Here is a 13,370-nt window from a genome sequence, read left to right on the forward strand (position 1 = left end):
GGGATTCCACCATTAAAACTTTTTTTGGGGGGGGATAAGACGTCGGAATAGCCTTTAGAAAGGCTAGTCATCTCTTACCTTTTGACGTGGTCTCCGCCGCGCCGTTCCTCATAAATACAGTTTTTTACTGGTATGCAAATGAGTTCTCTTGCAGCGATGGAGCGGGCCTCAGCGCTCAAACAGCCATGAGGACGTCCCCACCACTGCCAGAGAAGTGTCTCCTTTGTCCGCCGCGTCATGTTCAATGTCTTTTTCCGGCGCAGGCTTGTGACCTAGCAGAGCAGACTGCGCAGGCGCACAGGCCATGGGAAAATGGGCGCTAACAATACTGTGCAAGCGGCCATTTTCCCGTGACCTGTGCACCTGCGCAGTCTGCTCTGTTCGAAGTTACGAGCTTGCGCCGGAAGACATTGAAGATGACGCGGCGGACGAAGAAGGAGGCGGCGCTTGGAGACACTTCTCTGGCAGTGGTGGGCCCACCCTCATCGCTGTTTGAGTGCTGGGGCCCGCCCCCATCGCTGCGGAATAACTAATTTGCATACCAGTAAAAACCGGTATTTCTGAGGAACGGCGCGGCGGAGACCACGTCTAAAAGTAAGAGACGAATAGCCTTTCTAAAGGCTATTCCGACGTCTTATCCACAAAAAAAAAAGTTTTAATGGTAGAATCCCTCTAAAGGGGTTTTCTGACATAAAATTATACATTTACACTAAGCTAAACTTCCTTCCCACCTAACTTCTAACTTACTTTACAAAAAATTTAAAATTTACCCTGGTCATGTAACCGCCCAGACACATTTTCCAATTTCCAGACACATCCATTTCCCCATTTCCAACAACGGAATATCACCAATTCTTCCCCCCCCCCCAACCAGGGGTGAACCTGCCCTTTTCACCGCCCGAGGCGGACGACAGAAAGCCACCCCCCCGCCCCGGGAGGAGGGGGCGGAGCAGAGGGGGCGTGGCGGAGCGAAGAGGGCCTCATGGGAGGTGCGGCGCTGCCCCCAACCCATCATACTTACCTGTCTTCCTGTCCAAATATTCTGGGCATGAAACCTTACTTCCTTCCAGCTGTATTGATCAGGCATTGGCAGACGTCAAGGGAAGATGGAGCCGGCCACACAGAAGGAAGTGATATCCTGTTCCCAGAAGATGTGGACAGGAAGACAGGTAAGTATGATGGGGTAGGAAGGAGGAGGGGGCTGAGTTAGTTAGTCTGGAAGAGCTAGTTAGGGAGACAGGGACGGGGTGTGAGGGATTGAGAGAGGGAGGGGGAGGGAATGAGAGCGTGGTGTAGTATAAGTCAGCCCTGGGTGAAGACCAATGCATCATGATAGTTGTAGGATAAAAGAATAGGAAGGCACCCATGTAAACAAATGCAGAGGCTGCCAGGAGCTCCCAGAAATAACTCAAAACACTGATAAAGGTATTTGGGTGCCCTGATTAACCCATTAATAGCACTAACAAACTTTTTTTTTTTTTTTTTTTTTAAATATTTTTGGCCTGGAAAACCCCTTTGAGGTTCATTAATTGTGCAGTTGAATAGTTGTCAAAGCAACACGGTAAGCCTTAGAAAGTCCTAGAAGATCCTTGGTGGGCCCAGGCTTTGACACAATAATGGATCCCTGAAGTTCTCTGTACTACTTGTGTTTCATTTTAGTTCCGGTTGTCTGTAAAATCTCTATAAACAAAGAAAAGACATTGGGGATCGTGCCGTCTCGGTCATGAACTGGACACGGGGCTTCTCTAAGCCATAACACATTTGGTGCAGCGTGGAGTCTAGGGGTTACCTTGGTCTTTCTTCTTGAACCCTATAAGAAGTGTGGACTTCTGCAGGATGATCAATTCCTAGATTCTAGTTCCAGGAATAGTCTCAGATTATAGTACAGATGTATTAATAACATAATCTGGAATGTCACCAAAGGTCATAACAGGATGTGACAAGCCAAAGGATGACCTAAGAGCTTGGCCAGGATCATGGCCAAGAGTTACAAGAGCAGCACAACAGACACCAGGAGGAATATTAAGAGGATGAGGTGAGAACATTATCCAGGAGAAATTCCTTGGCCAGGAACAAAGTCATTTAGTCAATATCAGGACCAGATAACTCAGGAATAGGATCCGGGAATTGGTACGCCTGGACGTTTTAACTCCAAATAGACCAAGTCCACATCAGGCCACGGTTGACCTAGCATTCAGCCGTAAGCAGCAAAACCCTGACAAAGAAAGGGAGAAGGAAAAAGTAGAAGAGTAGCGTCTGGTTACAAGGAATGTGTCAATGGAATTGGATGAGTTGAGTGACACCTATCACTGTTTTCACCAAACCACCACAGAGATCACAGTCAGACACCATGACAGAAGCAGATTATCTCCAGCCACAAGCGATAATGGTGTTCGTTCCCTGCTGAACGTGTCGAGGAGCTAAGCATGAGGTGACATGCACAAAATGACTTCTGGAGGAAAAGTTGTCTGTCGCTAGTGGTTACAGATTTCATGAGGCAAAAGACAAGTCTCGAAGACACTTTCAATTGAGGGATGTAGTAAAGCTTGTGCCGTCTCATGACTGCAAATCTCAACTCATACTAATAAGAAAACAAACGCTCCGGTAATAGGTTATTGATTTGCCTTTCTCTTGGGGTGATGACCTAAGTGTGTCGAAGATCTCCTTCATGTTCTTGGTCACTGAAACAATTTTCTAAAGGGTTGGACATGGCATACATAGGGAGTAAATGTCTCCTGACTAAGACATTATATTCCTGAGGTTTAAGGGGATATTGTCACTCCTTGGGGAGAGACCACCATATAGGTGTGTGGAGACTTATTAAGCCTTTAGCACTCCACTTCACAAGGGACCATGGGAAGAATATGCAAATCTGTCTTCCATGATGTGATTAAGAAGTCAGCTGCTGCCTCAGTGTTGCAAACCAATAGAGGGCGCTCACTGGAATTTTGCAAGCCTGTCTTCCCTGATGTAATTAGGAAGACAGAATTTCAGTGTAATAACCCAATAAAGGCTGCTCCCTTTAGCATCATGCTCGACCTTCCAAGAAGCCTTTGTTTTGCAATGATACTGGGATTATTACCAGGTATAATCTCTCAACCGAGGACGGCCGTTTCGATGTACTTGCATCTCGTCAGCTCAATGTAGAGAAGACTATAACCTGGTAGAGGTGAGAGGCTTAGACAGGGTTAAGGGGATATTGTCACTCCTTGGGGAGAGACCACCATATAGGTGTGTGGAGACTTATTAAGCCTTTAGCACTCCACTTCACAAGGGACCATGGTAAGAATATGCAAATCTGTCTTCCATGATGTAATTAGGAAGTCAGCTGCTGCCTCAGTGTTGCAAACCAATAGAGGGCGCTTATTCTGTCTTCTGTCTTCCTAATTACATCAGGGAAGACAGACTTGCACATTCCAGTCAGCGCCCTCTATTGGTTTGCAACACTGCGGCAGCAGCTGACTTCCTAATTACATCATGTAAGACAGATTTGCATATTCTTTCCATTATATTCCTGAGGCAGCAAATCGTCCCTAGGACATTAAGGATCCTCCACCATGGTGCACTGTCGATAGGCTGCACTTTTTTGGATATAGCAGAATATTCAGAGTGAAATTCAGTTTAGGATGAAAAAAAAGAGGATTTGGTAAAAGAAGGAAAAAGAGCATTTTTCTCTTAAAATATACATTGCCTTATTTCTTATAATCCCATGTAGTATTGATTTACGCAGGCATGTTAGTGGACATTTGCTTTTCAACGGTGTCAATAATGTTGGACATCATAAAAGAGTACTGAACAGTATTGGCTTGAAGCAAGATAGAAAACTTACTGCTAGCTGCATTAGAGTGTTTCTCATTCTCTCTCATTGGGTTTCTTTTCTCACCCTCTTTCCCCTCCTCTCTCCATAGACTTTTATGGTAAGCTTCAGTCAGTGGAGAGACCCTCTAATGAGACAGAGACATACTTAGATTTCAGAGTGAATGTCAGAAAGGAGAGGTGGATAAGAGATAAAGAACCTGATAGTCGGAGAAAGAAGCATTTTTTCTATAATTAAAAGATTTCTTCTATTAGCCTGTACCATCGGTTTATTTCAAGTTTATAGAAAAGTTAATTTTATCCATAAAAATCTTTAAATATTCCCATTGTTGTAGAGTATAATGTGTTATAATAGTCAGTAGTATCAGTAATAGTAATAATAGCAAAAAAATTCCTGTCTTAGGTCGAACACGTCTGTCGTCTCCTACAAGAAACAAAACAGTCTCTCTTCTCTACCATTAGTCTCGTCCACCTCGGAGCTCAATTATTCTTGTGTGAATAGAACTTGATTCTGCTTTCAGCTAGAACTGTATGAGGAACAAAGTCTCCATGTAATGTACCGGAGTATAAATCACTATTACGTGTCCCTATCCATTTCTTCACAGAACCTGAGAAATGGCGCCTTCTTATTATTTCACCCTGTAGATTTAATTGGTCATTCTTTAGCATTTGGACAATGATTTACAATAGATTAAGGAAAGTTAAAGAAGGATAGAACAATAGATAGATAGATAGATACAGTGGCGGATCCAGGCTTTGCGGGGCCCTGGGCAATTGACTTTGGCGGGGCCCTACTTACCGGGGGGTCTGGGGGTCCCCCCTAGCATTTTTTTTTAAAACATTAGCCCAAAAAATGCATTTTTGAGGCGTTTTTTTAACTAGTTAGCTGTGTTTGCACACCTTATAAAACTGACCTTATTTGTGTACTATTAGCTGCATTGGGAGCGTGCACGCAAGGCCAGTGGCATAGAAGCACCACCAAGCCTCATGCTTGTAACCCATACCTCCCTTTTGAAAATAAGAAAGATGGAGAAAATGTGCGTGCGCGCCGCAGCAAACTTGGCTCCACCCACTTTTATGTTGACTCCACCCATTCTCATTCATTTTTCATGTGCTCCCACACAGTATAATCCTCCTACAGTCACCCGTAAATTATATGTCCCCCCTCCATCTCTCCCCCAGTTTCATATACACCCTTCATCTGCCCCTAGTTTCATGTCCCCCCCTCCATCTCTGTCCCCAGTTTCATGTCCCCCGTTTCTGCCCAGTTTCATGCCATTCACCCCCCCTTCATCTGCCCTGTGTCATGCTGTTCTCCCCCCCTTCATCTGCGTCAGTGTCATCCTGTTCTCTCCCCCTTCATCTGCCCCAGTGTCATGCCATTCTCCCCCCCCCCCTTCATCTGCCCCCAGTTTCATGGGCCCCCTATATTATGTTCCATTTTAATGTTTAACACAAAAAAAAACACACTCTCCTTCCCTCGCTCCCCCGCCGCTCTCTCCGCAGTCTCACTCATACACATATTGTAGGCGCGATGTGACGTCATCACATCGCGGCTACAAATGCCGGAGCTCAGCGTTAAAGCAGGAGCTGAACTTTGACAGCTCCTGCTTTAAACGCCTATGTATTCAGCTCATCGCCGATGAGTTAAAATCGGGACATACCTCCCGCCAACTAGGACCATTTTGTTAGGTCCGGGCCGTGCCAGGTGGTTGCCCGGCTCTGGATCCGCCTCTGTGTAATACCACCCATTTATGAGGACATGACTGGTCTAGGTATAGGACACATATAGGACCTGCTCCATAATTTGCAGCTCTTCAATGTGGCCCTAACACACAGCCGCAAAAACAATGGTCATGTGTACTGGGCCCTTTGAAATATAATAGTACAAACTTTTATCCACAATTGAGGATGACGCTAGGTTCACACCTGCGTTCGGGTCTCCGTTCTGTGGTTTCCGTCTTCTGCATGCAAGAAGACAGAAACCACAGACCGGGTCCGGCTGTGAGCGTTTTAGGCTCTCCGCCGCGAAACCGTTTTTTTAATCCGGACACAGAGTACTGCATATCTGACTCTGTGTCCGGATTAAAAAAAACGGTTTTGCGGCGGAGAGCATAAAACGCTCACCGCTGCTCATGGCCGGACAGCTTTCTCACCCATTCAAATGTAAGAGTCCTGCAGGTTTCCGTCTCCTGCCTCTGTTTTATGCAGGAAACGGAAACCTGCAGAACGGAGACCGGGCGCAGATGTGAACGAGCCCTAAAAAGTACAGTCATGTGCATTACAGCTTAGTAACTCCTTGTGCCTCATATTAATAGCAGTTAACCCCATCATGTCCTTCACATTAACCCCCTGTGTTCCTCACATAAGAGTTACTGATATGCGAGAGACATGGAGGTAATAATGAAGTATCTTCATGATTAGTACCCCATATATCTCACACATCAGTAACCCTTATGGTGAAGTACACAGGGGGTTAATATGAGGGACATGATGGGGTTAGTTGCTATTAATATGAGGCACAAGGAGTTACTAAAACTAAATGAATAACTCCAAATGCCTGACATTAATAGGAATACTAAGTGTAACCCCCCTCCCCCTCCAGCCTGTACCTGTGTGTTCCTTCTTTACTTTCAGTTTGCTGAAGCTTCCTCTTCTCCCTCTCACGTGTGCAGGACGGCAGGGATCTTCTGTAGAGCGATAAGCTCCGCCTCCTGGGCTCTCCTCACCCTCCCATTGGTTGAGAGAGGGCAGCCAGAGAAGGGGGGTGAGGAGAAGCTGGCTGCTCTACTCTCTCTGTTAGCCGCTGCTGCAGTGCTGGGGCCCTCAGCAATTGCCCTGCCGACCGACCCAACCTGCATTTTGTTAGGTGCGGGCACTGCCGCAGGGCCCCACTAGGCGCGGGGCCCCGGGCGGTTGCCCGGCTCTGGATCCGCCCCTGGTCATAGATAGATAGATAGGAGATAGATAGATAGATAGAAGATAGATAGATACATAGATAGATTAGATAAATTTTGGCCTGTACTGTGACATCAGTGTGTGTATTATCTCTGTACTGTGACATCACTGTGTGTATTATCCCTGTACTGTGACATCAGTGTGTGTATTATCTCTGTACTGTGACATCACTGTGTGTATTATCCTGTACTGTGACATCACTGTGTGTATTATCTCTGTACTGTGACATCACTGTGTGTATTATCCTGTACTGTGACATCACTGTGTGTATTATCTCTGTACTGTGACATCACTGTGTGTATTATCTCTGTACTGTGACATCACTGTGTGTATTATCCCTGTACTGTGACATCACTGTGTGTATTATCCTGTACTGTGACATCACTGTGTGTATTATCTCTGTACTGTGACATCACTGTGTGTATTATCCCTGTACTGTGACATCACTGTGTATAGTATCCTGTACTGTGACATCACTGTGTGTATTATCCTGTACTGTGACATCACTGTGTATTATCTCTGTACTGTGACATCACTGTGTGTATTATCTCTGTACTGTGACATCACTGTGTGTATTATCTCTGTACTGTGACATCACTGTGTGTATTATCCCTGTACTGTGACATCACTGTGTATAGTATCCTGTACTGTGACATCACTGTGTGTATTATCCTGTACTGTGACATCACTGTGTATTATCTCTGTACTGTGACATCACTGTGTGTATTATCCTGTACTGTGACATCACTGTGTGTATTATCCCTGTACTGTGACATCACTGTGTGTATTATCCCTGTACTGTGACATCACTGTGTATATTATCCTGTACTGTGACATCACTGTGTGTATTATCTCTGTACTGTGACATCACTGTGTGTATTATCTCTGTACTGTGACATCACTGTGTGTATTATCTCTGTACTGTGACATCACTGTGTGTATTATGCTGTACTGTGACATCACTGTGTATATTATCCTGTACTGTGACATTACTCTGTGTATTATCTCTGTACTGTGACATCACTGTGTGTATTATCCCTGTACTGTGACATCACTGTGTGAATTATCCCTGTACTGTGACATCACTGTGTGTATTATCTCTGTACTGTGACATCACTGTGTGTATTATCCTGTACTGTGACATCACTGTGTATATTATCCTGTACTGTGACATCACTGTGTGTATTATCCTGTACTGTGACATCACTGTGTATATTATCCTGTACTGTGACATCACTGTGTATATTATCCTGTACTGTGACATCACTGTGTATATTATCCTGTACTGTGACATCACTGTGTGTGTTATCTCTGTACTGTGACATCACTGTGTATATTATCCTGTACTGTGACATCACTGTGTGTATTATCCTGTACTGTGACATCACTGTGTGTATTATCTCTGTACTGTGACATCACTGTGTGTATTATCCTGTACTGTGACATCACTGTGTGTATTATCTCTGTACTGTGACATCACTGTGTGTATTATCCCTGTACTGTGACATCACTGTGTGTATTATCCTGTACTGTGACATCACTGTGTTTAAAAAGAAACTCTTTGCTCTCACATCCACCAATCACAGCACAATATTATACCAGAGAAGTTTAAGGAATAAAAGCCGAGTCCTCATTTATTTCTGTGGATAACAACAATCCTTCTTGTAGACAGATGTGATACATTAGCCTATATTGTGTATTATTCTTTGGCGTTCCTGTGTGTACAATCTCTGTCCTGTCACTGTATATCACTGTGTGCATAGTAATATCACTACTAAGTCACCTAATATATAAAATAACCGCCATTTCTCTCTATTACCCCAGGGCAGCACAATTACTTATGCGCTGGACGGAATGACTGTATTGTGGATAAAATCAGAAGGAAGAATTGTCCGTCATGTAGACTGAGAAAATGCTGCCAAGCTGGCATGATACTCGGAGGTAAGAATCGTGGTCCTGAAAATGCAGCTAAGTGCAACAAATAATTGTTCCAGGTAGAAATCAATATGCATTGTACTTAGGACTGGCCACCAATATATATATATATATATATATATATATATATATATATATATATATTTACAAAGGGTCTGTTAGTGCTTGTGATGGGTTAATAGGTGCAGCCATATACCTTTAGCAGTGATTTGAGTGATTTCTGTGAGCTCTTGGCATCCTCTGCATATGTTTACATGGTGTAGCGTCCATGAACATCAACTACCATGATACACTGCTCATGACCCCCTCTCACTCTCTCCTCCTCCCTCTCTAACACTCCCTCCCTGTCTCCCTAGCTATTCCTCCCACTGCTAGCCTATTCTAACTTACTCAGCCCACCCCCCATCCTTTCCCTACACCCCACTCTATTATACTTTACCTTTCTTCCTCCTTCTGCTGGGAACGCACAGTATCGTGTCCGTAGCCTTCAATACTTATGTATTGTTTGCTTCAGTGCTTCTATTGCGCATGCGCGCGTCGTCGTCGGAGGAGCTATTTCCCTGGGCAGGGGTGAACCTAGGGCTTGTGCCGCCTGAGGTGGATGTCAGAAAGCCGCCCCCCCCCCCCCCCCCCCGGAGGGGGTTGCGGAGCGGAGGTGGCGGGGCGGAGCGGAGGTGGCGGTGCCGAGCTGAGGGGGCGGGGCTGAGCGGAGGGGGAGAGGCAGAGCGGAACGAACGTCGTTAGCAGTCAGAGAGCAGGCAGGGAGAGGACCTGCTCTCTGCTAAGCGTGAGGGGCGGCCGCTGGAGCAGCGCTGCATCCACAGGGCCACCCCAATCCACCGCTGGCTTCCCATGCCGGGCTGCCAAGACAGTGACGCTAAGCCAGTCCCGGACAGCTTGTCCTGGACTGGCTTAGGTCAGCAAAAATGCCGCCCTCCCGAGGCCCTGGCATAGCGCCGCCTGAAGCGGTTGCTTCAGGTCGCCTCATGGGAGGTGCAGTGCTGCCCCCGGGGAAGGAAGCCCAGACAGGAAGAAGATGGGTAAGTATGATGTGTGGATGGGAGGGAGAGTACTAATAACGATCCGTTTCCGGAAATGCAAAAACGAGTCGTCACCGGATAATCAGAATATGTCCCTGGGGCGGTCACAACCCCTTTAACTATAACACTGGGTCCTCGGGCTTGACTGGAAAATCTTGATAATCTTATATTTCAGTTAGTGAGATTTGTTCATCCGCAATTCAGTTTTACTTATTGCTACATGAGCCAACCTGTCAGTAAAGGAACACCAAGAATTATGGAGGCTAAAAATGTAACGTTGGCTGGAAATGATCAAAAATAAAATACCAAAAAAGTGGATTTAACTTTTTGATAAAAACAAAAATATTCCAAAAGAAAAGTGATAAAAAAATAACCAGAAAAACAACAATGTAGAGGTAACCTCATTTTATTGTGTCCCGGTGCTAGATCTGCATGCCATGCACATGACTCAGCCCATCACCACTGGGATTGTTTTCCTAAATAGGATATTTCCTTTTGTGCAGATGCCAACAATTTCTGACGTCTTATAGAATAAAAAGGCAATAAAACAAGAAACAGGAGGAAGTCTTAATAACAGTTTCCAATGTCCGGAAAAGGAAGTTCTGTGATTGTTGTGCACATTATTGCTGTGCCAAGTTACATGGAGTTGTCAATGGGAGGTAGACAAGGGGTACAACATCATTATTACAATACAGCACCATATTACTAGCTGGGATTGTATGCTGGAGAAGGGCATTGATATTGGGAGGCTTGTATAATGGGCAGGGCAAGTCCCCATTCAATATACAGGTTCAAAAGGAGCCCGGACAACTTTCTTGAGGAACTACAGGTTATGGGTATGACATTTTTGGAGTTGATCCTAGGTTTAATACTGATAGATTGGAGGAAGGAAGGAATTTTTTCCCTGGATGTGGGGCATTGGCATCAACCTCGTGGTTTATTGGCCTTCCTATTGATCAACATTGTAGGGTTATAAGTTGGACTTGATGGACCTGTGCCTTTATCCAACCTCATCCAACCTAGTAATGGGGTCCTAGGTTAAAATTTGACCAAAACCAACATTTGCAAGGAGTCATTGTTCTCCACTTTGGCTATTATTGGTTCTCTTAGGGTCAGTTCACACAGAGTTTTATGGCAGCAGATTTTGAGGCGGAATCCGCCTCAAAACTTGCTGCCACGACCGGCTTCCATTGACTTCATTGGGAGCTAGTAGCAGAAAAAAAAGCGAGATGACTCTTCTTCCCGTAGATTCCCTGCCAATTAGGCCCATTCATTTGAGCCTAATCCAGAACGGAATGCCACAACGGGATGCCGGTGCACTGCACTGGCAACCCGTCACGGATAGCCACACGTAATGTTCATACACGGAATGCAAATTCCGCCGTGTGAACATACCCTTAAAGGAGCTCTAACTAAAGTATAGGGTCTTACATATCCCTTGTTATAAAAGCATACAAAAATATAACTAGAAGGAAGTAAACTGTCTCCCTAGTGCCACTTTTTTAGGTACCTATTCTATAAGTTGCTGGCTGAACCATGTGATTTAGTCATGTTCCGTAGCTTATTAAACATTTTAGCATTGACTTATATGGTAATTACCTCCAAAAGGTGGCACTAGAGTGATAGTGGTCTTCCTCCTGGAGGAGAGCTAGTTTGCATATCTTCTGGTAGGTTACTGTATTTAACAGGATAGCTCATCAGTATTTTATGGATCGGTCATGTATGTCACAGGATAGGTCATCAATATGTCATGGATAGGTCATGTATGTCACATATTATTCATATCATGCATATTATTAAATATACTACACTATACTAACTTAGGTGTGTTACAGGTGAAGGTACCTGGGATTTTATATTCCCTGTTAAATATAAAATCCCAGGTACCGTCACCTGTAACACACCTAATGTAGTGTATTTAATAATATGTACCAAGTGTCCCACTAAAAATCTGTATGTTGGAGAGACTGGTCAGAAACTCAGAATGCGGATGAACTCACACTGCCATACAATTAAAGAACAAAGAATGGACCTTCCCATGTCAAAACATTTCTGCAATGAAGATCACACTATCACCAATGACATGAACATTGCTTTTTGTGTAATTCCAAGGATTGCCAAAGTCTATAAAACGAATTTTCTTAGGTTGTGTTAAAAATGGAAAATATCATCTCCTTTTTCCGTGTATTATATTGCTTAATAGGAGAAATGGTAATTTAATAGCAGCGTATCTGTGAAGGTCAGGGTGCCCCCATAGCTAGCCAACGTCAAAACAGACTGAACGTTGTCAGCATCACAGCTCTCTCTTCTACCTACATACAGTAGAGAAAGGGAAAAGGATATCTGAGATTTATATAGAGATTCTGGTGTATAAAGTGCAGGTCTGTTATCGTAGATGTTGTATATGGTTCACTGAATATAGCTGATGTGGATTTCCTTCTCATGGCTAATTCTAGATTTTCTTTTTGAAACGGTGCCCCTGCTATTAGTTTGGGTTCAGGGTTACGTCTGCCATGAGGCAAGATGAGCATCTTACCCCAGACGGCAGAAAGCAGAATCCTTGAAGGGACCTGTTACCTCGGATCCCAGGGGCCCCTGCCACAACTCATAACTGAAGTGAAGAAGCCATTTCCCAGTTTCCCATCCCCATCAGTTGCCCCACACTGCCGACAAAGATAAAGGCAGAGGAGCAAAGTAGTGCTGGTTCACTCAGAAAGGAGCTGCAGCTTCAGATCCCTCTTCCCCACTCTGTCATCAAAGTTGTAAGCTTGAGCAGAGGATGGTGCATTGATCTGATACAGCCGCTCCTGTGTCCTGGGGCCCTCTTCTCATTTTTCAAATCAACTACATTTTGTCATCAAAAAAACTTGTACTGAGTTCATCTTTTTCTATCCATGCTGGCACAGCCAGGGAAAGTGGAGGTGTCGCTATCGCATCCTCAACAATTATACAGTCTGCCACCTGAGGCGAGAAGTTCATCTCGCCTCATGGAGAATGCAGCCCTGTTCCTTCTCACTTCTGAGGTAGTTGACAATTCTAGAAAGCAATTCTATGTGGAGAAATGAGACAACATAAATTTCGATAGTACTAAGAACCTGTTCAGGAAATACAGTGTTAAGTAGTCACCAAACCTGGAAGACTGTGGTTAACCATTAAATAGATAAACGTAAGGTTAACTTAAAAGAATGGATTCATTCAAATTTCTTAGCACACTTTGTTAATAAGTAGCTATTTCCAGGGCTAAGGTTTCAATTTTGCAAAAGGTTCCATGGGTGGGTGGGGGTCTGCAGCACACCATAAAAGTCCTAGATGGGGTAAGACGTGAAGGCCCAGGGGTAGATACAAACATAAAAAACAATGTTACTTACCTCACCCGGGCTCAAGTACACTCCCTGCTAATTTCGGCCATCTTCAATGTTGGACCAGATGTCACCTGACCCAGGCTGGCATATCAACGTATGATGCTAGCCTGGGCCATGTGACATTACCAAACAGGCCTGAAGCTTACCGGAGCAGAGGAGAGGTAAGTAACAGTGTTTTTTATGTGCCTTGATCTCCTTTGTTGATATCCCTCGTTTAACGAAAGAAAGAATCCACAATGGTCACAGAAATAACTTGAAT

The 13,370-nt window shown here is 44.5% G+C and overlaps 1 protein-coding gene across 2 annotated transcripts in view; it reads left to right on the forward strand.

The window, feature by feature from the left end:
- Nucleotides 1-13,370, forward strand: part of PGR (progesterone receptor) — a 37,692-nt gene that overhangs the window by 8,440 nt on the left and 15,882 nt on the right. For both annotated transcript variants that reach the window (XM_075262980.1, XM_075262981.1), the window contains exon 3: nucleotides 8,599-8,715. In XM_075262980.1, coding sequence (XP_075119081.1) covers nucleotides 8,599-8,715 — 117 coding nt within the window. The remainder of the gene's footprint in view (nucleotides 1-8,598; nucleotides 8,716-13,370) is intronic.

Source organism: Leptodactylus fuscus, chromosome 2, assembly GCF_031893055.1.
Source record: "Leptodactylus fuscus isolate aLepFus1 chromosome 2, aLepFus1.hap2, whole genome shotgun sequence".
Classification (NCBI taxonomy): domain Eukaryota; kingdom Metazoa; phylum Chordata; class Amphibia; order Anura; family Leptodactylidae; genus Leptodactylus; species Leptodactylus fuscus.